This window comes from Fistularia commersonii, chromosome 4 (assembly GCF_037954325.1).
Source record: "Fistularia commersonii isolate RoL2024-O1a breed Wild chromosome 4, RoL_Fcom_v1.0, whole genome shotgun sequence".
In the NCBI taxonomy this organism is placed as follows: domain Eukaryota; kingdom Metazoa; phylum Chordata; class Actinopteri; order Syngnathiformes; family Fistulariidae; genus Fistularia; species Fistularia commersonii.
Genome location: NC_141287.1, coordinates 16,106,023 through 16,133,943, shown reverse-complemented (window position 1 = coordinate 16,133,943; position 27,921 = coordinate 16,106,023). Strand labels below are relative to the sequence as shown.

The 27,921-nt window shown below is 43.6% G+C and overlaps 1 protein-coding gene across 2 annotated transcripts; it reads right to left on the bottom strand.

Moving 5' to 3' along the window:
- Positions 1-963: 963 nt before the first annotated feature.
- Positions 964-27,387, bottom strand: LOC147234896 (TSC22 domain family protein 1-like). 2 transcript variants are annotated; one of them, XM_086145580.1, is made up of 3 exons: positions 23,970-27,387; positions 3,678-3,729; positions 964-2,590 (listed from the first exon to the last, which is right to left on the bottom strand). In XM_086145580.1, the coding sequence occupies exons 1-3, from the start codon at positions 26,630-26,632 to the stop codon at positions 2,321-2,323; spliced, it is 2,985 nt and encodes a 994-aa protein (XP_086001706.1). In that variant the 5' UTR covers positions 26,633-27,387; the 3' UTR covers positions 964-2,320. The 2 variants fall into 2 exon arrangements, with proteins under 2 accessions (XP_086001706.1, XP_086001707.1); XM_086145581.1 differs by lacking the exons at positions 964-2,590; positions 3,678-3,729 and adding an exon at positions 16,176-16,847.
- Between the last annotated feature and the right edge of the window lie 534 nt (positions 27,388-27,921).

The following is a 27,921-nucleotide window of genomic DNA, read 5'->3' as shown; positions in this document are numbered from 1 at the left end:
GAAAAAACACCTCCCGATTCGAACGTCCGATCGCATCCCGGTCTTTAAAATCTTTGCTAAAAGTCGGCAAGTTAAGATCAATGCATATGACGGATAAAGATGACATAATGATGAAGGAGCTCCTCTTCACCTCTGCAGAGGTCAATCAAAGCTGTTTCTAACTCTGTTTCTTCTTCTTCTCCTTTGGGCTTTTCCCTTCAGGGGTCACCACAGTGCATCAACCTTCTCCATCTAACCCTATTCTCTGCATCCTCTTTTCTCACACCAACTAACTTCATATCCTCTCTCACTACGTCCATAAATCGCCTCTTTGGTCTTCCTCTAGACCTCCCAATTCCAGCATCTGTCTACCAATATATTCACTTTCTCTCCTCTGTTCATGACCCAACCATCTCAGTCTGGCTTCTCTGACCTCTCCAAAACATCTAAAATGTGCTGACCCTCTGATGGACTCATCAAAGAACCTCAGCATCTTCATTTCTGCCTCCTGTCTTTTGGTCATTGGCACTTTCTAGGCCATACAGCATCGCTGGTCTCACCACTCTCTTGTCCACCAATTCCTATCTTCTATGTGATAGTGCCAATTACACTTTACTCCATCCATTCCAACCTGCTTGAATCCGTTTCCAACGCTGTTAATCCACTGAAATGTATATTTTCATCGCTGCGTTTTAATTCCTGGCTTTCCGGAGTTTCGAAAATCGACTGCCGCCATCGGTTTGACTCCTGTTAGCTTTACTTCTCTGTTCCAGATTAGTCTGCTGCTAACTTCCAAGAGAATTCATTAGGCATTAAATCCAGTTTGGAGAAAAAAGCTCATCCGTTTCGTTCCTTGAACTCTCGACGACTTTTGAGAAACTTGAACAGCGTCTGGCCGAACATCTGACCGGGTTCAGCTGTGAGTTCGGATTCTGACACGCAGAAAGCAAAGCACAGGCGATCAGCAAAGAGGAGACCAGGGAGTTATTCTTAAGCCTTTTATTGAAAGTCCTGAAGTGCAGCTTTCAAGTGCAATTGTGGTACATATGTTACAATATCTCATCCGGTCTTGCGGAAACATGCACAGAACATGAGCATACAACTGATACACAGAATGTAAAAGAAAAACAGTTCCAGAGTTGTTTTTTTTTTGTTTGTTTGTTTGTTTGTTTTTCTTTAATGTTGCAATTTTAAGATAGAAGTCATCCAGAAGTAGTTCACTGTCAAGAAACAAAATGAAAAAAATAAATCAGAAACTGTGCAATACGTCAGAAAACAAAAGAAATGGTTTTACAGTCAGTTAATGTTGCAGGGTTTTGTGGAGCACGTTGTCGGCTGCTTGTTGTCAGTTAAATAACCTTACTCCTTTTGATCCAAAGTCCTGAAAATACAGCATTAAAAATAGACGACAGAGCAAGACCAGCACCTTCCTGGCTCACTCACTTCAGTCAGCGTGACCTAGATATCATTTGTCTTCCTCTCACTATTTTACAGGATACTTACACTATACAGAAATATACATGGTCGTCTGCCCATCCTAAGAAAAAGAATGCTGCTTAGCCCACATTTCTCAACCTTGTCAAATAAGGTTGCCACTGCAGCGCTGGGGGAAAAACAGCAAGGATGAGCTCGGTCTTGGGCAAAATGAAGTGAAATACTGAAAATATATTTCCATAAGAAACCACGTTTTGGTCATCCCACCAACCCACGGGTGAAGTAACGTCAGTAAATGCTGCTGTCGTCCAAAAGGAGCCCCGGAAACCCACCCCAACCCCCATTCCAGATGGGGACTTTTTGTTATATTTGCTCACATTCTTCATTTGTCACTCTAAGAAGGCTCTTCCTCAAACCCCTCCGCTCGCAACGGTATGATCTACGCCTGAAAGAGCGCCGTGTTTATTTACATTACATCATTCAGCAAAAACGACCAATACAGTCCTCCATCTACTCTTCCTCCTGCATCCTCACCAAAATCGACATCACTTAAAATCCAGATACAGGCACAGTGTTTTCTTTTTTTGTATCTATGGTAAAGATTATTATCGCCACTGATAAGCTGCTTTGCTCCTTGTTGATAAAGACATTCTAGCTGATATGTCCAAGGGTTATTTGGCAAATGTTTAATGATTCATCCACCTCTCAGACCAACCCCCATACAGTCTCAAGATTGTTGCCCTCCGCCGTGCTGCGCAGCACTGCCCCGCAAGTCCCGCCAGACGCATCCTTCTGAGGGATAAATATGTGCAAATTCTTGTCTGAACAGCATCGCCTCCTGCTGTAGAAGGCAAGGTTTAGCTCCGAGCTCAACTCAAAAGCTGTCAGGCAGTCTGCGCAAGTGGGGCTACGCCGAGGGTCCAGAGCTGTGTGTGGCGGGTTGGCCAATTGCGGCGTTACTCGTGGGTCCTTGGTTGGCCACCGTTGGAGCGGCCGGTGGGGAGCCGGCCTGAACCTGGGCCTGGAACTGGGCCATCTGCTCCGGGCTGGCCAACGTCTTCAGCAGGGTGTTCTCCTGCTCCAACTGGGAGTTGCGCTCGATCAGCTCCTTGATCTGCTCCTTCAGGACCTCCACCTCCTCACGCACGGCATACATCAGGTGACTCTTGACCAGGTCCTGGCAGAGACAATACAGTAATGACAGATTATTACTTTGTCATTGGATATAAAAAAAAAAAAAAAAAATAGTGTCAAGTTGAGGAAACAACACGTCATGCAACAGGGAAAGGTAATGCTAGTGTCATTACCAAAGTTAAAACTAAATTAATTGCGGTTTCAGTTTCTCTAAACTATGACTACCAGCAATTATATTGACACGTTCTGTCCATTATCAAGTCCACAACAGCATGTTAATATGAGGATAGGAGACCTGCTGGAAAAGATCTCATCAAAAACAATTAAAACTACCAAATCTTCTTAAAATCACTTTGGGGTTTGAAAATCTAAAAACAATAGAATTAAATCAGTTTATGCAACGGGGACTGAAGAATCCCAATATTGAAAGACTAACCGAAAAGGGTTTGGCATGGTGTAAATAATTGGGCGTATACAGTAGAATGTAAACGCCAAGACATAGGAATAAATGTATGAGGTTGTGGTTGATTTGCCTATATGTTTAATTTAACTTTGACTTTTTTTGACATAAAATCTGTTTTTTGAAACAGCCGTGAGTGAGGCTCTTTCCGAGGAGATACATCCTCTTCCAACCCCCTGCCTTTATTAAAGCATCAGCCAATCACAGTCCGAGATATTTATAACCGGCCCGTGACACCAATTTGCCTAGCAACAGTCGACGGCGGCTACAACAAAAAAATAACTCGGGTTTCATTTATTCGAAATGCTGTTAGTTTTTTTAGCGTAATGTCTGGCACACGGGAATGTCTAGAACGAATTTAAAAATGCGTTATTCGCGTAATATATGGACATATTAGGTGAAGACCGTCATTTTATCTGCTGGCATTGTTTCAAGGTGGACAGGTAACGTCGGGTTAGCGGTTACTTTTGTAAAGACGGTTTGAACTGGCTTTTCGAGAATCTGTTAATCAATAAATAATAATCCGTGATTATCAAGATAACACAGAAAAAAACAACAAAAAACGTTATCGCTCCTGTCGAGGAGTCATGGGGGGGGGGGGGGGGGGTAGTAACGTTATGCTAACTAGCATAGCAGCCATCCATTAGTGTAAGAGCAGCCGAACACTCACCATCGCCTGCTCGATCTTGTTGTCTATGGCCACGACACTCGCTCCCGACGAACTGCAAATGAAAACAGGGCGAATTAGACGAAAAGGGGGGGGAAGCCACTAGTTATCCTCTCACGGAGGTCCGGGGGCGCCGCTGGCCTCTAGAATGTTCATTGATGTCAACGGCGTATTCTGACTACCGATGCAGCCTCGGGTCAGCGGGCAGCATCCGTCCCCTGCCGACGCAGGTGAGCGAGAAGGCAGCGGGACGGGGCGGCCGGCACCGGCGGCGTTCCGTACCTGTTGTCGAGCTGGACGTGCGAACCCTCCGCGCTCAGCAACGACGACAGGAACGATATGGAGAAATTTCGAAGCTGACAGACGCCTAGATCCATGGCCACGGTGTAGCACGGAGTATTCATCTCTGCCCCGGGCGTTACGGTCCGGTCAACAGCGTCTCGGAGCCCCGACCCGGTAGCCGCGCAGCCCGGCTCCGCCGCACCGCATCCACCCGGCAACCCGCGCGTACTCGTCCGGCGACGCTCCGGCGGCCAGACCTCGGCGGTGCGGAGCAAACTCAAGGTCAGCTCATCTCATCTGGAAGCTGCGGCTTCGGACGAGCCCAGTATAATTTAGCCGGTGACGCGAGGCGAGCGCGGCCGCCGATTGGTCTGGACGGAGCCCCCGCGGCTAACGCGGCCGGGAACGCCCCCACCTGGCGCTCAGCTGACGCGGCTTAGCATAATATATTCAAGGGGCTGGGGAGGAGGTGGATGGAACCGGGAAAAACCGGATGGAGAAGGAGAAAGAAAGGAGCCGCCACAGCGTGAAAAAAACAGGGAAAGGGCAAGATCCAGGGACCGGCCGCTCGCATAGATATTCTTCCCGGATACAAGGCCGGATCTGGAGGGGTTGCATTTGAATCACATGTATTATACTCCTCTTATCTCCTCTATCTCCTTTGTCCTGATGCTGTCACACGACAAAGGTGGAGAGGTTTATGTCGCGTTTGCACAGTTGTGTGAGCATTAAAAATTATATATATATAAAACACGATCCGCTGATGCTTAAAGTCACCTGTGCCTTAGCAGAGGCCAGGAGCGGCTGCCTGGCTTCAACGGAGACCAAAACAAAAAGTACAAGATGAAGGAACAAGGTTAGACCGGTCTCATCTTAGAGGCTCATGTCGTCCCCGTGTGGTCATGGATAGCACTGCGGAGGACACAGTACGAGCTTCTTTTTCACATCACATCAGACACTACAAATACATCATCAGAACTACAAATACAAACATCACTGATACACAGTACATCACTGACATCACGATGCTACAGATACAAACTATCTCAGTTATACTATAAAAACACTGATGCATACTACATCACTGACACTGCAAATACACACCACATCATAATGCTACAGATACTCACATCCCTGATACACACGACATAACTAATACTACAGATACACACTACATCATTGATATGACCAATACACACTACATTACTGATACTACAGAGACACATGATACCACGGATACTACAGAGACATACTGTACCCTGATACTACAGTTACACAATATACCACTGATATTAAAAATGCACACTGTAGCAGTGATACTATAGTTACACACTATCCCCCTAACATTACATTAACACGCTATACCACTGATACTGAGGATACTGATATTCCAGATACATCACTGATACTACACAATATACCAGTCATACTTCAAATACACACTATATCACTGATATTACATAAATACACTTAATATTGCACCAGTTAAGCTGGAGAGTCAGATCCATGGAGGACAAATACCTAGTGACATTACGTCGATGCCTACATTAATAAACAATACGTGAATGACATTTAAAAAATTTCAACGAGGTTTTGTGAACTGAAGCCATTTGTTGTTCATCTTACTCAAACACTAAACAATGCAAAAAAGGCAAAGCGAGGATCTTCGTCTTCAACAGCGATACACAAAAATTTCCCTACTATAAGCAAAATACTTGTATACTTTACAAGATCCGATACACAAACACACCCAACACATACAGACCTACTCCACACACTACATGGAACCCAAACGCTCTTTGCAATCCTGCATCTGATACATCCAATAGACTAAACATGTTGTTATAAGATTCTAATAGAAATAAGGGCTTTTGAATAAAAGGAATGACTAAGAAAAAAAATGGAAGGTCACAGTATGTGCAGTGAGGTCCATAGAGGTCCTCCATGTTGAAATGCACCAAAGGTCTTACTGCATATGACTGGTCTCTAGTTGTTTGGGCTTGGTTTTGCTAAGATTTTGTGAAATGTACCTCAAGTAAAATATGTTACAGAGAATCTGAAGTGATATGTTTCAGGTACACCTACTTTTCATCTTTATCTGCTGGACGTCGCAGTGCTGGGCAGCATGAAAGGATGACATGCTGAGATAGTCAGAAAAAAATAGAAAAATAAATAAAATAAAATCACTACAAGTATATGTAATTATGTATTACACCATTTTGCTAAACAGATAGTTGCACAGCTGTAGTTTGGAGAAAACAGATAAAGCTGATAAAAAGTGTGTAAACTGACAGATAAAAATTAAATTTGTGTGATAACAATAAGTGGAGTTAATTTAGAGAGGCGCTTTAAAGGTAGTACATAGTGACATTGATGCACTTCTTGTTGCCAGTGGTAGTGGGAAAAGATTAGGTACAGCAACTGTTTTAACATATCTAAAGAAATATTCAAACCCTGAAAATAATGACTTAAAACCCAGTCTTTAAAATAGGGGCCTTCAGACCAAAAAAAAAAGAATAACATTTTGTCTACCTTTGTCTAAGTCTCCTGATGTTTAATTCTGATTCATCTAACTTTAGCTTTTTAACAGAAAAATCAGTCAATTCATTTCCTGGAAAGTCTAAAACTTATGCTGTTTTGGAAATTCAATTCATCTGATTTATCACATTTTAATGTCCCTCCTCCCAGAGAGAAGTTTCTTTCGTGTTCTGGATACATTGCCCACTGCTTGGAAACACCAGCTTGTCCCTCCTTAGGTTTGTGTTTTTACTGGAAATATTTAGATAAGCGGAAACAAACAGTGCTCTGACTTCCGTTTCACAGGGCCTTTAGGGTTATTTAGGTACAACACAGTAATGTACTTTTCACCCGAGTGGAGACGTAAGACAACTCTGAACATAGGTCCTGAATACTTGTACAGATATAAGCTAACTCAGCTATGATTCCTGGTAGACACCTTAACAAACAACAAGAAGCCCAATACCTTAATGAGAGTCTAAGCTACACTTATCTCTTCCGGTCTCTTCTGTGAACTGTAGAGGGCTTAGCCAATTATCCAGACCCAATTAGCCTGTACCACTGCAGGTCAGGAGGGGTAAAAACTATCCAAGGTGGGTACACAAGCCCACTGAGGACCATCTGACTGGCTTAGGCTGGCATTTGGCTGAGAGAAACTAATAGATTACTGGAACCAGTCAAGGACAATATTGTCAAGGCGGTCTAAAATTGAGTACTTTCACAACCCTGGAAACTTGTGACATGATAGAAATGATTGAAAAAAATGGTTGGGATCTTTACAAAATGTTAACTGCTCATGAAGTACCAGAATTATTACCACCTGTCCTTTACTCAATTTCGTGTTAGCTGGAATGCCAATCTACGATGCTAATGACACAGAGCTGAACATTATGTCAAACAGTGATGTCAAATGTCTGAGTTAAGGGGGTCACTGTGGAGAGAACGTGGTAATTTGCTGTCAGCATACTACTGCAATATCACAACACATATGGAAGAGCGAATCTATGTAGCATAGACTTATATTCCATAAATGTCAGCAATATTGTGTGAAGGCAGCCCTAAGGAGAAGTGCCATTGCTCCTAGAATGAACAGCATGCCGAGAATTACTAAAATCACTCATAATATTAAAATGAAATAAATAAAAAATCTTTAACAGCTATTCACTTTCATTAAAGGCCATTCCTTGAGTGATAAATGTGTCTTTCCGAAATACTGCATCGTCACTTTTCTAAATTGAAAAGAAAATATAATTTCGTCAACTGCCATCCCCAAATGTCCACACACACTTGAATCATTACGTGTTTATACTGTAGTGACAGGTAGGCCAGCCAACTGACAGTCCTGCTGCTTTGCTGTAAAACAAGTACAGTCCAGTGACCTACCGGCACAACTTAAGACAGAAGTGACCCAAATGCATCCAATTTCTTCTAGTCTCTTATTTTACGACTGACAAGTCTCCTACTGTTTGCAAAGAAATTCAACACGGATTCTTTGTTTTGGACAATCTAAACCTTTTTTTGAGCAACTTAATCAACCAAAATGGGCTTTTTACTAAATATCATCAATCATATGTATGGTTACAAGTGTTACTCTCCACTAGCAATTTTCCATGTTATCAACAAAGCACTTAACAACAAATTGTTCAGGTGTTCTTAACAAAACAGACATTATATCTGCAATAAATATTTGACAAGGCTGGGCAAATACGATTAGCCTTTGTGAGCGAATACAATCAGTCTGCAAAAAAAAAAAAAAAAAAAATTAAACGGTTGCTATGGTGTGACACAAGTGACTTCATGTTAGAGCAGATGGACTAACATGGTGGTAACAGACGTAATACTAAATATAGAGAGCCTTCTGCCAAAGGTGGGGGGGGGCATGGACGTGAATTGAATTAGTCATAGCTCCATGGAGATTTTAGTATGTGTAAATATTTACTACTACTGACCATACATTTTAATAAATTACAGCCACTGAAATGAAGCCTGAGCACCACTCGAACCGGTTTACAGTACATTTCAAGTTAGTGAAAGCATTCTCAGTGTTAATAGAGACCCTCTAACCATGAATGACTGAATAGAAAGTTCAGAGAGAGACAGACAATATAGCCATGCAGCCTTTGTGTGCAGATACTGTGGCGATTGGCCCAGGCAGCAGCGCTACAGTGGACTGACTCCCCGGGGATTCACTGTCTTTATTTTACCTTTTGAGATGCTGCTCCAGCTCCCAGAACAAAAGGTTCATTGCCATCTCATCATGGCCTTGCACTCGTACTCCGTGTACTCTCATCGAGTTGTCCGTCTGAAGGAACATGTATGTATTCCAAAGCAGCAGTGGCACTGTGTCTCGGGCTTCTTTGTTTGGAGTTTCCTACCAGCCTTTGTTTCTTAAAAAATAGAGTGGAGGAGATCTGGGTCACCGTCACTTCTACGTAGCTGCATATGTAGATCTGCTGCATTGGGATTTAAAAGCATGCCAGGATGTGAAGAGTGTATAGAAGTGTCCTCCCCATTTTCCTCTGTCATCCATGAGTGTTTGAATGGCTGACTAGTGGGTGAATTACTGAGAAGAGACAGAAGCTGGGTGGGTGGTGACGTGAGATCATGTGACTCTGAGTTACATAAACCATCAACAGAGATTAGGATGTGGCCCAGTGATTTCCACGCTCCCACATCACAAGCCTTTCACGTAGACAGGAGTATTCAATAAAACTTTTGGCTTCTAAAATCTGCCATGCTGTTACCTTCACTTGACACAGCCAATCAGCTCCATCGGTGGCCAGCAGTCCAAACAATGTAGTTTTATAACAACTTAATAAAATGGAGGCCGGAGGGAACACGTGTCACAGTTGAATCCAAAATTTAAAAAAATCCCAAGATTGTAGCAAATGCCCAAATGTCACTGGTGAACAAATTTACCGTTAGGAGATGATCTGTGTCTACGTGCAGAAAAAAGGTTTGCACAATTAGTCATAGAAAAAACTTTTGGACCATGTTCCCGCTCCTTTAGTTGAAAGTTTCCACGAATCAGGATGTTTTTATCCCCTTGTACCCTCAGTCCCCTACGTGACAGACAAGAGACCCTTTGCCCCGTGGTCTTATCCTGTCATTTCACATTGACAGGCTGCCTTAAGATGGCCCAGAGCCTTGGCACAGAGAAAACATAGCATCCACTCACAAAGCCTCCAACAGCTTAGAGACAAACGGTCAAGAAACAACACGTATAGGAAGAGCACAATGCAGGGGATTTGAGTTGTCCTAACAGACTTGATGTGCTAGGGTGAATCAGTATCACATGACTTCTGGTCGCGTCAAACTCCAACGGAGTGAGTCTAGCCTCAAAACCCGTCTCATATCTGAAGAGTTCAGTTCAAAGACCTCAAATCTCTGGCTACGTCCAATCTTGAGAATTAGAGTAAATGTGTTGGCTTTGCACCAGAGCCTTGTCAGCAGGTGGACAAGAGTTCACTCCATTGTTACTGCTTTGGAAAATGCATTTTCAGGGACAGCTGACACCACAGTCAGGAATGTGGTTTGAGCAGTGGCAAGAGTTTGTTACAACACAATGGGAAAAGCGCAAACCACCCATGTTTGACAAATGTTTTTGGAAATGATTTGCAGGGAAAAAAGCCTAATACTTCATGATGAATGATGCTATTGACACGGATGTGAGAGGGATAGAGAAAGAGAGTGGAGGGAACCGAGCCAAAGGAAGACCACTGCCTGATAAAGATTTTGGCTACAACATGTAGGGCATTGCAGAGGGAGTAAACTTAGTATTACTTGTTTGACATTTTCCTTTTTATAACTACAACGTGTTAAGGAGTTTGTTGGTTGCAAGGAACGCAATGAATAAGACATAGTTACAATAAGTCAGTAGCTGTATCCTTTGGGGATGGTCGGCTCAAACTGGAGCCGACGAAACATTACTTCTCATTTTCAAGGTATCAAAACTGCAGCTTCAAAACTGCAGGCAAAAGTGTTGAACTTCTAATATTACACAACGCTGGTAATTCGAGCATTCTACTCTGCACAATGACAACAGCAATGACACAACCCTGCAACATCGCAGCAAGTTACTTTAGTCTTAATCTAATTTCTTCTGTAAATGGATTACTAACAAATTTAGTTAGTAAATCATACTAATTCACCTGACCAGGCTACAGAGTTTCTGTACATGTATGCTTCATTTTGTCGCAAAGGCAGAGCTTGTGGCCCCAAATGTTTGGCTTTGCAGGGCTGCAAACACTCTCTGTCAAGTCCCGTGCAGCTCTTTCATGCTGTAAATGCATGTATACGCAGGAGTATTATATCAGTGGATGTTATGTTCTTTGGATTCATTAAATAACTTCAAAGTTAATCTAGTTGAATGACATAAAAAGGTCAGCGAGAACAGAAGCTCAAAACATGACGCAAAAGGTTACTGCATGTACGGCTTTCAAAGCCCCATTCATGGCTTCAACAAAATACATCAATTTCTGTTTTTGGTAACCTGTCTTTTTCTGCGGTCACATCTGCTGCTTTTCTGCGCAAATGCGATCTCTGAAAGTTAATAAAAAGAGGCCTGGCATGTCCCAGCGATGAAAAAAAGAGGCCTATTGAATTGTTGAATTGTAAAGGCTTTTGGCTGAACTGTAGTTTGATAGTTTAGAGTGCGCACAGACTTTACCAGTAAGCCCTGGCAGTGGCTTTCCATAGTCCCAACCTGACTATGGAGAATGGCAGAGAGCTACTGAGTGAGTCAGTCAGAGAGGTAGGGAGGAATGATGAGTGGCCACTTTGGCCCCTAAGAGATAGAGGTACCATTGGAGCGTTTGGGCTGACAGCAGCAAGTCCTTAGTCCTCGCTCTGTTCTAAACTCACACTGCGGGAGAGAAGGAAGGGGAGAGCCCGCCAGAGACACACAGCTAGAAAGGCCTCGAGGGCAGACGCAAAAGACAAATAAAACCTTTTCTGACTTCACCTGATTCTGAGCTTTTTCTTTGATTTTTTTTCCACTGCATTTTCAAATCCGACGGTGTTTCAGGCAAGCCTGTCTCCTGACGCCATGAACCCTTCCTTTGGCTGAACACGCAGATGCTTATTATCATTATTAGTTGACAATCATGTTATCCTTTTACCGATATTTTGCTTGCAAGACTGTAAAAAAAGAATATCAGTCACTGACATGGAGGTTAACGTTTACGAATTTGAAGCACAATGAATTTTTTTTGTGCAACACTGGCATTTGATCATGAAAAAATAACTGCTTGCACAGAGGAATATTTCCCCTGAATGTGTTTTTCAACATGTCTTCTTGTTAGAAATGCTTTTGAGGCAGAGCCAGTGTTTTAATATTTGTACAATGGCTTTTTGGGTTGCTGCTGCAAAAATGGGCCATTTGGGAAAATCACACAGGCAAGCTTTTAGAGGTATTTTGAATTTGACTAGGTCATTCATCAGCCGCCACGTGTTGCCAAGGCCAGCTTTGAAATCTGCTTTGGATTTACTGCAGAGCATGTTGCCTGCATCAAGCTGAGACTGCGAGCTGTGTGCGAGGGGCGTCACAGCCGTGGTATTGTCGCACACCTTTTTCCACTATTTGTCCTTTGCACTCGTGCCTAGATTTGTTCACGGATACAATCATTTAACACAAATTGGACAGCTATGAATCTGTGATTGACAGTAAGTCAGTTCGTACCTATAAAGTAGAGAGTTTGGTATGGGAGCCCTAAAGAGAGAAAAACCCATAGGCGGGAAAACTAATGCATGTCCTGGTAGTTTTCAGCCCTAACCCACTCTCACACACGCTCAGACAATAGATCCAAATTACGTAAGAGTGTGCCAGTGTGTGTGTGTGTGTGTGTGTGTGTGTGTGTGTGTGTGTGTGTGTGTGTGTGTGTGTGTGTGTGTGTGTGAGTGTGTGTGTGACCAGCAGGTTTGAGTAATGTGTGGTGAAACCTCGCATTAAAGGGATTAGCAGCCAAAGAACACACAGCGCTCCAAGTCCAGACACCACAGGACAGAGTAGCTGTGGAGCACTGGGATGCAGAAAAAAGGAAGCCCCATGTTGGAGGCTGAAAGTACTTTTGAATGTTATTTTGTGAAACTGTTTAACAATTTGCACACACAACCCTTACTATGACTATTTTCCTGTCAAATTAACCAGAAAACAGATGTGTTCTTTGGACCAAGACTAGTAGGAGAATCAAAGCTGTGATGCAGCTGCATTTCTCCACCGCTCGGTCCTCAATTCTGGGGTTTGATTTTCACCAACCTTAATCAGTCCACTTGTGTTTGTGTCTGTCTCTGTCCTGATGGAAGATTACAGTTGAAGAGGACACAGCAGCCAGAGGATTAACTAATGATGACTCCACTGTCAGAACCTAAATCTCTGACGGCAGCAGAGCTATCATAGGCACAGCTTAGCTGGAAACAAGCAGGCCGTTGTTTCCTCTGTGGACTTTGAGTCAGGTCAGAGCAGTTAGCCTTGACATTAACCTCCATCACATAATTGTCACTGAACAACTATGTCTTTGTGAATTCCTGATCATATGCAGAAAAGGAAGTTTCCTGTCTAACAATACCATGGGATCATTAATAAATATTCCTCGGCAACACAGCGGTGCAGCTGATTGACGACTGCTTCGAGCGCGATACAGACAACTTCTGCTATCAAACCAGGCTCTTTTCTATTTTCATAAGAGTTGCCCTGCAGGAAATCCGGTGATGGAAACAGGCATGCTGGATTCTGAGATGGCCGCAAAATCAAATTACAAATGGGGCAAATTTTTTTAAAATATTTATCAAAAATGTAAAAAGAAAGGTGATTTTTTTGGAACAAAAAATATGAATAGATGAAAAGGATGCAACTGCCTCCTGACAAAGTAAGTCTGACTTATACGGCAGTCTGTGCTGCCATCTCCTGGTGGTAAATTTAAAATTCCCCTATGCTTCTGAAAGGAAGAGGGGAAAAAAATCTTATTGAATACAGACGGATTTCAGTGCCACAGCCTGGAGACATGCCACGGGAAAATATGAAAAGGCCATAAAAAATGTAGATGCTGAAAGCAACACGTGCTTGAGAGACAGGCTGCTTTATCTGATGAGAAAAATCACAGGCATCTATAAATCTGGAAGAAGCTGGCTGCGAGCAGAATGTATGCGATGGAACACATTTCAGCCATTACAGTTATCTAAGTCAACGGCAAGGCAATTTATTTGTTACTAGGAGATTTATGTCAGTATGTTTCAACTGTGGATACAAGTACCCTGGTGCTGCCTTGGAGTACTGCCGAGCGCTGTGAAGATTTCAGGAAAATAACATGGGTCACATAACTAAAGAAAAATGAGTTATACATCTTGTGTTTTATGTACAGTAAGCTCTATAAACCACATTTTATGCTCAACATTGCTATTTTCAATGCAAATTCTGGCTGATTTAAACCAAGGGAGGTGACAGTTTTACAATACTTGATCGCTTTAAATTCTTTTAGCTCCATCATTGTTTTCTACTGATTCAAAACTTGCATTTTCTGAAGTGTGATGGCTCTGGGTTTTGGTTTGAAAATGAACAGCCTGGCTGCTGAAAACACTCTGTAGGCATCTGGAAGTAACAGAACTGCTGGGTACTCTTACAGAAAAAGTGCAAAACTATGAGGGTGTGACGGTAACTCTGGTGACAGGGCAAATCAAATCTATTGAAAAGAAATACTGTGAAAACCCTGTGCTAAAAGCATCTCCGTGTCTGTTAGAATATTCACACTATCTTTGATTTCAGTAATTCAATATTTAAATTCAGACATTTGTGTTATTTTAGACTCTAAATGCACAGGCTGCGGTGTAGCGCCACACTGTGGCAAAGGGCTGTTACTGAAGTTACCACTAGTTAAGCCTACAGATGTAGACTAGCCTCCTCTAGGACTTTATTCTAGTGAGCTGATAAATGATCTGCGACCACACCATCAATCAACCTCCAACGCCCTGTTCTGCTCCTCCAAATAGACAGCTTTCATGATCACACAAAATGTAAAATCAGTGCAAAAAAAAAAAAAAATCAAAGTATCATAATTAGAGGGTGAGTCAGATGTGACAGGTCTTTGAACGCTGCTTAGGAGTCTGGGAGGTTTTACCTCAGAGGTTTCATTAGTTTTGACTGCTTCCTTTGATGCTCCAGTCCAACTGCTACAGAAACGGTCCAAACAGGGCACTTAAGCAGTTAAGTTAATAAAAAAAGTAATATGCAAAATAAAAATATCACCATCATTTTTCTACAATGCCTAGTTCAAAGAGAAAAAAGATCTGAACACACAGTTTGTCTAGGAGGAGGCCATTAGAAGACGACTAACGGGAACCTTCTGGAACTTTACCGTGAATGAACGATTCTCTCCCTGATAGTTTGGAGAAGTTGGTGAAATCAAAGTTCTGCAAACTTTTTTTTTTTCATTTAACGTGTCTTATAATTGAGAATTTAATGTAAGTTGAAGGCTGGTTTGGCGGATGACTTGCATATACTTTTTTAGAGAACCCAGAAAGTTTTCTATGGCAGATGATGGGATCCACACGGGGCTTCACTAAATCCCAAATTTTGTGAGCTTAGCTTGAAACAAACCAATTGCCTGGCAAAGTTTAATGAAGCTTAAAAATAACACTTGAATCCCATCATCACTGCCCACAGCTGAGGCTCTTTGGCCATGAATATGTATGACATGCAAATGTCCCCATCTAAATGACAACACAGGTGATTTTTCTCTTTCTTTTTTGTTGAGAGCAGTGTGGGAGTACACCAACTCATCTGTTAAGTCAATCCAGAGCCCACTCACTAGCACATAAAAGAAAGCCTCTGACCCAGTGACCTGCCTTAGATCACATAAACAACCAGATAATAAAAGAAGCGCACTAATTACAGTAGGGGCAATTTTTCCCAACAGGTGATTGATGGATCTGAAATTTCACCTCATTGTGATTCAAAGCCTCAAATCTGCTGAAGCAAAGCTGCATGTTGGTTTTTTATAATAAACGTAAAAGTACATGACATTTTAGTGGAATGATCCCGTACTGGCATTAGATCAGACGTGGACTGACTCGTCGCCTAATTCATCTCACACTCACAGGGACAGAGTCTGAACGTGTATGGCGCCACTTCGCAATCTTGCTGCCTCAGTTCCTCCTCTGCAAAAAGCAGACCTGTGATGAGAATACAGGCAGAGAATGCAGAATCAAGGACTTCCTAACCAGCAGGGGGGGATGGAACATTGTTTATCAGGCCGGTTGCCAAAGCAGACACCACTGTGCTGCTATCGACTCAAGGAAATGAGATGCTGACGGCTCTCTATTAATTTACATCACTCGGCGACATTCTTATCAACGGCTGAGAAGACAAATAAAATCAGTTTTCTGATAAGGTGAGGGGTGCACCTCAGGCTAAGTCAAAAGAAGATTTGTGAAAGACACGAAGGCTTTACAAAACATTCCTTTGGGTGGGAGAGAGTCCTTTCAGGTGCAGCACCTGAATAATTCAAATAAAAAAGGAAACAATGCACACAGAACATAGACGAAGACCAGAAGAAGCAGCTGGCTAAACGACCAAAGGAAAGATTTTTTTAAGAAAAGAAAGCTTCACCCCCTCCCTTCATCGCCCTCCCTCATTCATTAAACACAGCATTGAAAGGGGATTAGCCCCTACAAAGCAACACAGAATGAATAATAAAATCTATGGGGGGAAAAAAAGACACTTTTTGGCTGCAGTGGAGCTCAGAGCTGCTTGAAAGTCTACCTGACACCAACCACCCAACCAAGAAGCAACAGTACCCACGAGGAGGCTTTCCTATCACAGCAAGAAAAATCAGTTGTACAATTTTTTTTTTTTTTTTTTTAACACTAGACTGGCTCACGCTTTCCTGGAGTATCTTTCACATTAATAATCCCTTCACTATAAACATAGATGTATTTGCATTGTTCTCAGAAAACAACAGTTCTTTGATAATGAAAGATGAAGATTTAAGAGAAAAAATATAATGGATGGATGGTCATTACATTAAATCACATTTATATATGAGTATAGAGAGAGGAACTGAGAGAACAAGGGAAGAGAGAGCAGTGGATGGGGGTGCCTGGTAGTTTTCATCATCGTCAGGCTTGGAATATGACCCAATTTGAGAGACGATGAACTAAAGACACGGCGGAAAAAGGCTGATAGCAAAGTCATCCACTGCATTCTCTCTTTGTGAGTGTGTGTGTGTGTGTGTGTGTGTGTGTGTGTGTGTGTGTGTGTGTGTGTTTGCGTGCGTGCGATTCCTGGAGCTGACTGGACAGTGTTCTGGCCACAGGAATGCCGGCCATGATTCAGCACATTGCCTGCATGTTTAGGGGAATGGCAGCTGCAGCAGACTAGTGCTGAAAGATAAAAACGGGTGGCAGAAAATAAGACCTCTTTGACATGAACTCATTAGAGCTGCACAATTGAATACAATAACTGGGTTCAAAAATGGATTCAAGCCTACTCGCGATATCGGCTTTGTGCGACGACGGCTGTGTGTAAAAACGCTGGGAAAGCCTATCTTCTTCAGAGACTCGCATGAATAACAAACCATTGAAGAAGAAGCGGCCGGACCTGAGCGGTGTTTGAAAGAAACTGCAATTTTAAAAGACAAACTGCCTCCTTAGAAAGGCTCGTAAAGATGGAAAGGAAGAAGTAATACAAGTATCTACTGCCAGTTTCGGTTAAATGCTGCTCGTAAGGTTTGTGCAGCGTCTCTGTGGGGGTTTCCAACACAAGAAGTAAAAATTAAAGATACCGCCATGCAAGCCAAGTGCATAAGAGATTACCCGACGGCCATACAAAGCCCGGGAGGAAGTCGTCAGAGAGATGGCTGGCATGACAGAATGTGGGCAGTTTCTACATGTTACAGCTTTCGATTACATTTTGCTGAACAAAATATGATGAGTTGATAAATCCTAAGTAGTATTTAATGTAATTTCATGACAGTGATTGCTTGCTAAGTGATATTTTTCATTATTTATCTTCCAAACTTCATACAGCCTCGATGTGAGTAGTCAATTTACACCAGCATGAAGTAATAATCCTCTTGGGGACCAAAGGATGGAGACTGGTATCCTACTGTTTGTTTTTAAACGAGGGCTGTTTTTGTGCACGCTGCTAATGGCTTTGCTGAGAAATTGCTTTTTGCTCTGCGCTGTCGTAATGCACAAATATCACCTGAAGATGGCGTTAATGAATCTATGCTTAAACAATTAAGGGCTGCATTTTTTCTGGTTGTTTGACAGAGCCGATACTTACAAAGTGGAAGCTAAAATTCTAAAATGTGAAGGTACGTGCTCTTCTATCACTAGCAATGGATAACCTGAGGACTTACTGGAGAATAAAAAAAATGCAGGATGGCAACACATCCATTCTGGATTTTTGGGGCAAAGATACACTTGTGATCCGACAGGCTCCACCAGCGTGCAGTCAAGAGACAGAAAGCAAGGAAGACGGCGAAGGATTTTGACGAGCTGAGAGCAGGGCAGCTTTGTGCTGGGGTCTAAAATAAATCTACCACTCATCAATCAATAAGTGATCCCACTGAATTGATCTGTGACTGTTCAATTTAGGCCACGTATTGGTGATATTGTGCTACAACTCCCAGGGTACTAAACTCAACTGTTCCAAGTAGATGGCGAGCCCAAAAGCTATCCCCGGTTTCTACACAAGTTCTCGTAATGTGAAATGCCTTTTTTGATCTACCAATTATAGCTGGTTTACTAACAAGTGTTGTAATTAGGTCTCCAATTGGGGCCTCCGCTGAGATACAAGGAAAAATGAATAATTACATTATAGTTGGGGCAGTTTTCTGTTCTGGATGAGTGTCCGTGCTGCGGTGGGGAGGTGATGTTCTCAAGATGAAAGCCAGGCTAAAATCACAATCCATTATCTTCCATTACAGGCCATTAGTTGTCCCATGTCATGCTAAGTGTAACAATTGTGTTTATTGATGTAAAAACAAACATTCAGAGCAAATGGAGGCCAAGACAATGAAATTAATGCTCTGAAAACGGATTAAATTTAAACCAAACAAAAAAAAGGTCTGGGTCCAGACCTTAAAATTCACATCCTCCTTTGGCTCTATGCAACACTTGGTTTGAACAAAATTTCCTTGTTTGGGGCAGTTACATTTTTTTTGTTTTTTGTTTTTTACAAAGGGTAAAGTATTAACTAAGTGAATTGACATAAACAAGATTAAAATAGGTCAGAGGTTGTAATGTCTGCTTCAATACATTTTGATTGCTGTCTAACCCCATTAGTGGCCCGCAACAGCAAATCCTTGATTAAAATATTTATAATATTAAAAGTTATTGCATGGACAATGGCGCAGGCACAGTTATGAGCTTATGTTAATGTATATTCAATATTAGGGCATTCACACCTCTGCAGTCAGTATCAGATCAGGTGTGAACGGTACCACGTTGGTCTGAACATCCATTGTATCCTCACACAGAACCGCTCCTGATCGACTCGTTCAGACTGCCATTCATACTTTGGCTGGTTGGCTTAAACTGACATGTAAATATTCATTATCCCGGCCCATACACAACATGTCGCTGCTCTGCAGTGTTCTCGTGTTCTCTGGCTGGGTCTATGTGGAATGGGGGAGGTGTCAGCAGCAAAACAAATAACAAACGCTGTTTACTTTTAGTGATTCACTTTGGTAATGTACAACTGTCCACCACAACCTGCATAAAAGCCACCAGTAATGACCCATGTTGATGTACTTGTTACGGACATCAACTTTGTTCATACAGTGAGAGTGCGTGTCATTTTTACTGCTGTAACACCTTGCAACTCACACATGCATAAGGCTCATCTCCAGATAGTTGCTGGGAAATGAGAATAAGACATCAGAGAATAAGACTTCTGATAAACACAAGGATTGTTATCAGAGCAACAATACAGAAAGCCTGAAGGGTCCCTGCCAGTTTACAATAAAGTACAGAATTTTTTTGTCCCAATTAGAGTAAGAATCCTTTTTCAAGAACTTTGTTTTATTTTTTTTAGTTCACTATATAATCCTGAGTGAACTTACTGTTTCAACATCTACCATGACACGTGTTCTCCGTAAGATAACATGATGACTACATTGGGAAATCATTCAAAGCCCAGACATGATTGTCGTTCCCGTGACAATTTTAATGTTTTTTATTTTAGTGGATTGCCTCAAGTTTTTGTGTAAAATCTTCTTAAAAGCTTATTAGAAAACAGTACATCGATTAGATTAAGAATTTTGAGTTAAAATGAGGTAAGAGAAATTAGGAATGCCACACCTGTAGTCAGCATCATCAGTAATAAAAACTGATATTACTGAGTACTTGCACGTTAATCTGAATGTAAACTACTTACAAATAGTGATTTAAGAAAATAAAATATCCCCAAAACAAATAGATATCTTAAGAGCTTTGATCATTGTAGATTTTATTTCCTTGCTGTCTTTTTTTTAATTTAATGACTAATCGAATATTTAAAATCTACAACATCAACAATAAACTTTTTTTTTCAGCCTAGCGTTCAGTTATGAATTGGGAAGATCAGTCATATAATGTACGTGTCCATCGAAACACAATTACTCCATATGATCACGGATCAATATCCAAATGCAATTACTCAGACAAACAGTAGAGCGGGTTTCAAACAAGCTGGAAATTGCATATCGGTAAAACATCTATCAACCCCAAGAAATTGACTTTCACCTTCAAGACTCAACAAAATGTGCGCAGCAGACAGCGGTGGGGGAAATAGTGGAGGAACACAATGGTAGGATTTATCGGAGCTGGAACAGCAGTGCCAAATGTAATTCAGTCTGGTTCTATTTAGTCCAGTCTGCTGTGTCCTCAATCACGGTCTCAACCAGCTTATACTTGACAAAGTTGAGTTGGGTCAGGTTGGGTCATTTCCTGTATGTGTGTGAATTTTGGGGATCATGTTGATCTCCACACAATGAGCGACAGGCACAGCACACATTGGCTCCCAGCACTGCCAGAGGGAGGATTATGCCATTTTTACACTGTATGGTACTCAATTCAACTCTTGTGGCACCAGTTTAGTGGGGTTGGATGCTGACCACATTTGAATTGATACCAACACCGCTACTCTTTTTTTTCAGTACTTTACTCTCTGTGCTGCCATAAGTCCCAGCATCTCTTCCAGCAGCGAACACTTGAAAATCTCAATGCGTTTTTTACAGTTGGAATAGATTGATTTCTCAGGTGAATTTTTGTAATTTATGTGATTAGCTAAAATTAAATTTTACTTTTTTACAACTGCCCACCACTGGCTTGCTCGTATGTCGAGCGAGGCATTTGAGACATCCATGGCACTTCTTTCCTTACTGCTGATCACACATGTTGCCTTTTAATACCCAAGATTACACTTTTCTTAGAAGTGCAGAAAATCCGAGAGTTGATACAGCATAATTCATGAAAGCCAAGCGGCTGTCTAGGCTGGAGATAGGAAGCAACGAAGCAGGTTTGTCTTCTCATATTTTTCAAGGTGTTTGCACTGGGTCTGTTCTTGAGATGGAGGAAAAGTCTTAAAATTAGATCGAGTCGCGCAGCATGTTGTGATGATGAGCGTGAGCGCAGACCTGAATAAGGGAATTCCAACAGGTCTTTGAAAGTGAAGAGTAAACAACCCCACAAATTAAAAATGCAGACGTTATTGAGGGCTCCCTCTTTTAAAAAGCACCAAATCCAAAATTCAGCTCACCACTTAAAGCTAAAAGCAGCCATTCCTATTCTTAATCTGTCATTGATATGCTCTCACATAACACTAAAAATCAATATTAACAAAAAGACAAAACAACGAATCAATGAGTTTGTTATCCGTATGTTACAGTAATTAAAACGAACACCACAGATTCAAGATGCAGACGTAAAAATGAATGCTAACGCTAAAATGAGATATTATGGGATATGATAAGATATATGATACTATCAAAAAAATATTAAAGTTAGGACTCATTGGTGATATTACAGCAACCATAAGTCGTATTATGAAAATATTAGGCCTTTCCTCTAGGGTAACCTTTTCTATACGGACTGCAACCAGATCAACACCAACTTGCTTTATCTTTACCTTTTGCATTCTGTATCAGCTCCCATTGTTACTTAAAAAAAATCCAAATCTAAGTCAGGGAGCAGGGTTGGTAAAATGGAAAGGGAAAATGACGGGTGTCAGATATATTTCACAAGCTTGTTAGTAACTCACCAGAAGACACAGATCCACTGGAGTCAAACAACAGCCGTCTGTCCCCACTTCTTTCCAATTTCTGCAGGCAGCGATGACTATTGGTGTCAACGTGCACTGCCCTGAACAAACTACATGATGACATCATTCCTAAATCACTAAGGCTATGGTTTTCCACTGTCCACTGTGAAAATCCCATTGGCAAGCAAATATACTGTAACTAAACACTGAAGAGAGGCCCATATCATGTTTGAAGTAGTGTATGATTTAGGCAAAATGTTATGGGTCTGGCCCTAATTGAGAGCGTCCCTCTGGATGAACCAAAACAGCCCACAACCTCAAACTAGACCAATGAAATAAATCAACGCTTCATCCTTATAAACTCAAGAATAATTGCACATTATAATCCCAATGAAAGGAAGTTGTACTGCTGGGTGATATAAAATACTCAAAACTGCCGGGGGTGTTAACATTGTGGCAAATCAATGTAACTTTCCAAGTAACTGCCCTTTTCACAAACATTTTTTTCTTCCCTTGGCACAATTTGTATTTAATGTTCCATGAATCAAAAGAATGATTCAATCAGAAAAATAGCCAAAAGATAAAAACCTACAGCCGTAAACAATGCAAACTATGCGGGTTTCCCTGAATGGCAAATTGTTTTTGTGTACGATATTGCAAGGATCACATGGTAGATCACCATCTCCATAAAACAAAGCTATTCATTAGTTACAGGTCCATATCAAGTACATCGAAGCCAATGGAGAAGACTTTCTTATAGTCAACTTATGTATTGGGAGAGGTCAATGAGGTCACGTTTGGGGCTGTCATTCTGTTTTTGTGGATGAAGGTCCACTCACTTGCAATAGGAAAGAAAATATAAGTTTCCGTCACACAAACTTATCTATACATGATTTAAAGACATCAGCAAGTTCTACACAGATCAATCAGACAGCAGGTAAACCAGACAGTATCTAACCATGAACATAATTGGTCAGGACAATTTTCTCGTTTGTCACAAGGACTTGGGTTTGGCACGAATGCCGATTATCATCAAAGACAATAATCCACCTTATCCCCATAGATTCCACATTCCTACGAGTTAAACATCATGTGGTAACAGTAGCCATCCTTCATATCCATTTAACTGGCCCTGAAAACGGACCAATGTGGCAGAAACACAGCTACCAATGTTAACTGAGGCATCCTGACAGTTGTTTCCCTCCGCGTCAAAGAAATAAAAGCCATTCATGTATTAACACAAATTTGGTTCCTCCTTCCCACCTGGTAAAAATGCCAAGATATGCAAACAACCTGAATGCTATGGGGATGAAAAGTTTCTCACAAGACAGGAAAAAAGGCTTAGGGCTTTTAGGAGTGACTGAGAAACATTTCCTGCTGCTGCAAGGTGATTAAAATTCCTGTCTTAACTCAAAATGAGCTCTTAAAATGTCTTATTGGAAGGACATTCCATGGGATTTTCAGTTAGGCCATAACATAAATCACCAGCCAACTGAAGGGATTGAAGAAGAGCGATAAGATAGAGAGAGTGAGAGAGAGCTCTTAATGAAATCAATAAGCTATTAGTGAAGGAGGTGGTTTAATGCACTAAAGCCTTCTTGTCAACAAGTAAACCAGCATCTCTTCCTACAGAGTTCACGGACAGAAAATGCTAGAAAGGACAATGTTCACCCCTGCTTCCAAAGTCAGACCACTAACCCCAGTTTGATGCAAGCAAAATGTTTGTTTACCTAGAAAACGGCAACTTGTTTAATTTCCCTTCACATTTTCAAACACCTGCTTTGGACCCTCAAATGAAATAATACAACATCTGCAACATTTCCTGCTTGCCAACAACAAATGTGCTGAGTGTGCAACAAATTGTGCACCCAGCAAAAAATGTGTCCTGCAAGGCAAACGATCGGGATGGGAGAAGGGAAGCCAGACAGGTAAAGTGTCTAATCACTGCAGCATCACTAACACGTCACAGCAGGTTGAACTTTGCACTGCGTCGCACTGACAGAGGACAGACTGGGCTAGCCACCGTCTGCTAACTATCAGGGAAAACAATAACACTGTTCTTCCCTCACAGCTGCAACCGTGACAGAAAACAGTAAAACTGTGCAGACTCGCACAGACTGAGCACTAAGCTCTTCTGCTAATGCGTATTTGTGAGGCAATTAACACCATGCTTGCACATGAGAATGAGAACAATAATCATCAGGGACAATTTTGAGTCCCGCTATCAAAGGGATAGAAAGAAAATGACAGTCTCTTACCCATCCTCCTCTCCATCCACTGTCTTAAGACCAGTTGATGCAGTTAAGGCACTGGTGGCAGTGGCATTGCCTTCAGCTTCTTGACCCTGGCCGGTGCTGGGTCCTGTCCCGGGCTCCCCTCCAGCCAGCTTTGGCAGCCCCAAGAGTGCTGACTGGTGCTGGAGAAGCAGCCGCTGGGCATCCTGCAGCTGAGTGGTGGTGAAGGTGGGCAGACTGGCATAGAGGGCACTGGCCTGAGCAGCATGAGCCTGGGCCTGAGCGCTGCTATGGTCCTGGGACATGCTCTGTGGACCCCCCTGTGGGGGCATCCTACTGTTATTCGCAGCATTGTGGGCTTGTGGTTGGGCCGTGGTATCATTCTGAGAGTTGGGAGGAGGCACACTTGGTGCTGACACTTGGCTCTGGATTGCCGAGGGCAACTGGGTCCCGGGGCCGGGCTTCTGCTGCTGGCAATCCAGATGAGCAGGGTGGTTCTGAGGCTGTTGCCCCAGACCTGCTCCGCCGACATGAGGGGCGGAGGCCTGGAGGGGGACAGGGAGCTGGGGTTGTGAATGGAGGATGGCCTGCGACTGCTGCGGCCCGCCCATAATCTGACACGCTCCGTTAACCGGGCCAGAAGGAGCTGATCCGGCTTGGGTCATTAGAGTTTGAGAGCCGGTGGCCTGGGGGATGCCTTGGTGTTGCTGGCTGTACTCCGATGGCCTCACCTGCACTGGGGTTGCTTGCGGAGCGGCAGATGGCTGCGGCACAGAGGCATAACCTAACTTGTGCTGCTGAACGCCCACAATGCCCTGCGTGGAGCTTGGCGATTGATTAGCAACAGCCTGGGCGTAGGTAAGCTGCTGCTGCTGCTGCTGGGGTACGGCAGGCATGGGGAGTCCGATGGTGCTCTGATGGCCTGGCAGGGGTGCGGGCTGATGGAGGTTTGCGGGAGTCGAGGAGGCCACAGTAGTTTTTATGTGCGAATGGTTGATGTCTTGGGCGTGCATGTGAGATGGGTTCTGAGACACACCCATGTTTAAGCCACTCGGGATGATCGCTTGAAAGCCCTGAGGTGGGGAAGTATAATCTTGGGCATGTTGTGGTACTGGGGGTCCCCCAGGCTCTCCACTGCACACACTCTCCATGTAATGGCTCAACGTACTCATAGTACTACTTACAGAACTACTACTTGTGCTTTCCCTCTCTGAGCCACCGGTGAAGCTCTCAGTGACAAACTGACGCATGCTGAGAGACCCGGTTTCAGACGTGGAGGAGCTGGAAGCAGAGGCTGGGTTTTCTTTGTCGTAGAATTCAGTGCATGTCCATCGGCCCTTCTTAAAGGGTTCGGAGCTAGAGTCCAACTTCACCACCCTGAAGCGAGAACTGGTGACAATGGCGGGGGCCGGGGCGGGTGCGGTTGCGGCTTGGCCAGAGGTCGATGACACGGGGACAGCAGCTATGCCTGTGGCAGGGGCACTCACGGGTTGCGGCACTGTAGATCCAAGTCTTCCCTGGAGGCCACTCGAGAGTCCCATCCCTCCAGAGGCACTAGCAGCGGGAACGACGGCGGGGGTTGTAGAAGTCATGGTGATGTTGGAGTTGATGTTTTGATGTTGCTGATTCATGCTGACATTATTGGCGGCCATGAGGTTGCCCCCGGCCGAAGGGCCACCACCTGGACCTCCGCCCATCACATTGAGAGGAAAGCCTCCACTGCTACCACTAGCACTCGCACTTATCCCCCCCCTTACAGGCACGTTGGCAGAGCTCAACATATTCACATTACTAACACTGCTGGTCTGGGGATTAACTATGCTAACTGTAGTGCCTGTAGCAGAGCTGTGCATTCCAGGAACGGATCCAGGGGCCACAACCCCGACAGGCTGAGAAACAATACTTGGAGGGGCAGGCTGGGAAACATTTTCTGGAGGGACCCCGAAGTTACAAGGCATTTTCTGGGCAACAGAGGTGAGGGCCGATGGGGTGCTCACAGGCTTGGAGGACAAAGGGTAGGCCTGGGCATGATTGGGATGATGATGATGATGATGATGATGATGATGATGTACGGTCCCGTTCACCATGCCTCCGCCGTGCTGCGCGGCCTGGTTTAGGGAATGGGGATGCGAAGGCTGGTTGGGAGACAACACTCCCGGGGTCTCGGCCTCATGGAAATTATTGAGCGTCTCCTCCGAGGAGCTCCTCTCCGCTCCGACGACGTCGTTAGCTCGGGAGAGCGACACATCCATGATCTCGGAAGAAGACAGATCTTCGGTGTGCGATTCATCCAGGTCGTCGTAGCTCTCTGTGTCCTCTGCGATGCTGTTGTTGGTACTAACAGATATTTGTGCCGGAGTCACACTTGTGATCTGGAATCCACTCTTCTTCTTTATCTGAGCCCCGGCCGACTGTGAGGGCTGGGGCTGGGAATGTAGACTCAGGCTGTGGGAAGGAGGATGGTGGGGACCCGGCGAGGCCGAGCCAGCGGGAGTTTGGCACTGGATCAGCAGGGAGGGTTGGTACTCGTCGGCTGAGACGTGGCTGTTGGAGACCACCGAGTTTGCCGGCGATGACAGCGCAGAGCCGCTCCCGCCGCCGGTGTTGCTACCCCTTCTGTGAAAGACAGCCGGATGCGCCATCTTTCTAACACTGCCAGAGTCTCCTGCAGAGTCCGGATGATGCATTTTGTGAGAATCCGGGGAGTAGTTGGTCTCTGACAGTACGCAATAAGGTTGCAGTTCGTTGACGGCGCCGTTTTGGCGAAACTACGGTCAACAGACAATACGACTAAAAAAAAAAAACACAACAAAAAACTAAACTAAACTAAACAAAACAAAAGAAAAAAAAAAACAACACAAAACAAAAAAAGAAATAAAGCAGCCGAATGTCAAGGCGACCGGTGCCGGAAATCAAGCGCAGATGTCGCGGTGGATACAGCCTCTCATACGCGGCTCAGGGAGGCAGGACAGGCTGGATGGGTAGCTAGTGAGCTAACGTCAGCTGATGCCACTTGCAATTCACCGGTGTGTTTTCTCCCTGCTCCTTTTTGTTACACCCAAACTAGCATTTTTGTTGCGATGAACACACGGGCTAAAAGCGAATTCGCTGCTGAGTAAACCGGCTGATACACTGATGCTAGCCTGGCAGGAGAGGAGCGTTCGCGTCAGCTAGCTAGCTGCCTGTATCCATCACCGCCTAGCTAAACACGGGCTACGGACAGTCGTCTCAGCAGCTGGATTCTCTCACGGGAACTCAAAAGAAACGAGCAACCTTTCGTCCGCTGCGCTCTGATGTAAATCCACATGTGATCACGACCCGGCGCCGCGCAAAGGTTTAATCCATTCCACCGGATCCGAGATGTTGCTCTTGGTTTTGCTGTCTCACTGGTCCTCCCCAGCGGTAGCGTTGTTGTGTGTGAAGCCTCCTGCGCCGCTGCTGTGGCTCCTGTGTTGGGACCGGACTGGAGGGGAGGGGTGCTCCGCAATATGGCGACCGCGCATGGTCTCTGCTGCCAGACATAAAGCAGTCTGGGAGAGGCCGACGTCAACGGCCACGGAAAGAGACGGAAATTACCGAGGAGCCCAAGCCGGAGCTCAAGCCGGAGCCCAAGCCGGAGCCCAAGCCCGAGCCGGAGCCCAAGCCCGAGCCGGAGCCCAAGCCGGAGCCCAAGCCGGAGCCCAAGCCGGCAATCAGGGGCCCGGCCAGGAGACGGGTAAGGAAAACATATAGATGGATGGATAGATAGATAGTAATAAAGATATAAAGATGGTATAATAAAGAATAAGGATATAAAGAAGAAATTAAATAGACAATGTAGCAATGAAAAACGATAGATGATAAATAGATAGACCAACAATGAAACTAATAATAGATAGATAGATAGATAGATAGATAGATAGATAGATAGATAGATAGATAGATAGATAGATAGATAGATAGAAGAAATGAAAAAATTGAAAGATAAAATAGTAAT

Coding starts and splice junctions, on each gene's coding strand:
- LOC147234896 (XM_086145580.1), bottom strand. CDS start 26,632: ATGCATCATCCGGACTCTGCAGGAGACTCTGGCAGTGTTAGAAAGATG. Junction 3,730..23,969: donor GTGGATGGAGAGGAGGATGG/GTAAGAGACTGT, acceptor TTTCATTTGCAG/TTCGTCGGGAGCGAGTGTCG. Junction 2,591..3,677: donor ACAAGATCGAGCAGGCGATG/GTGAGTGTTCGG, acceptor TGTCTCTGCCAG/GACCTGGTCAAGAGTCACCT.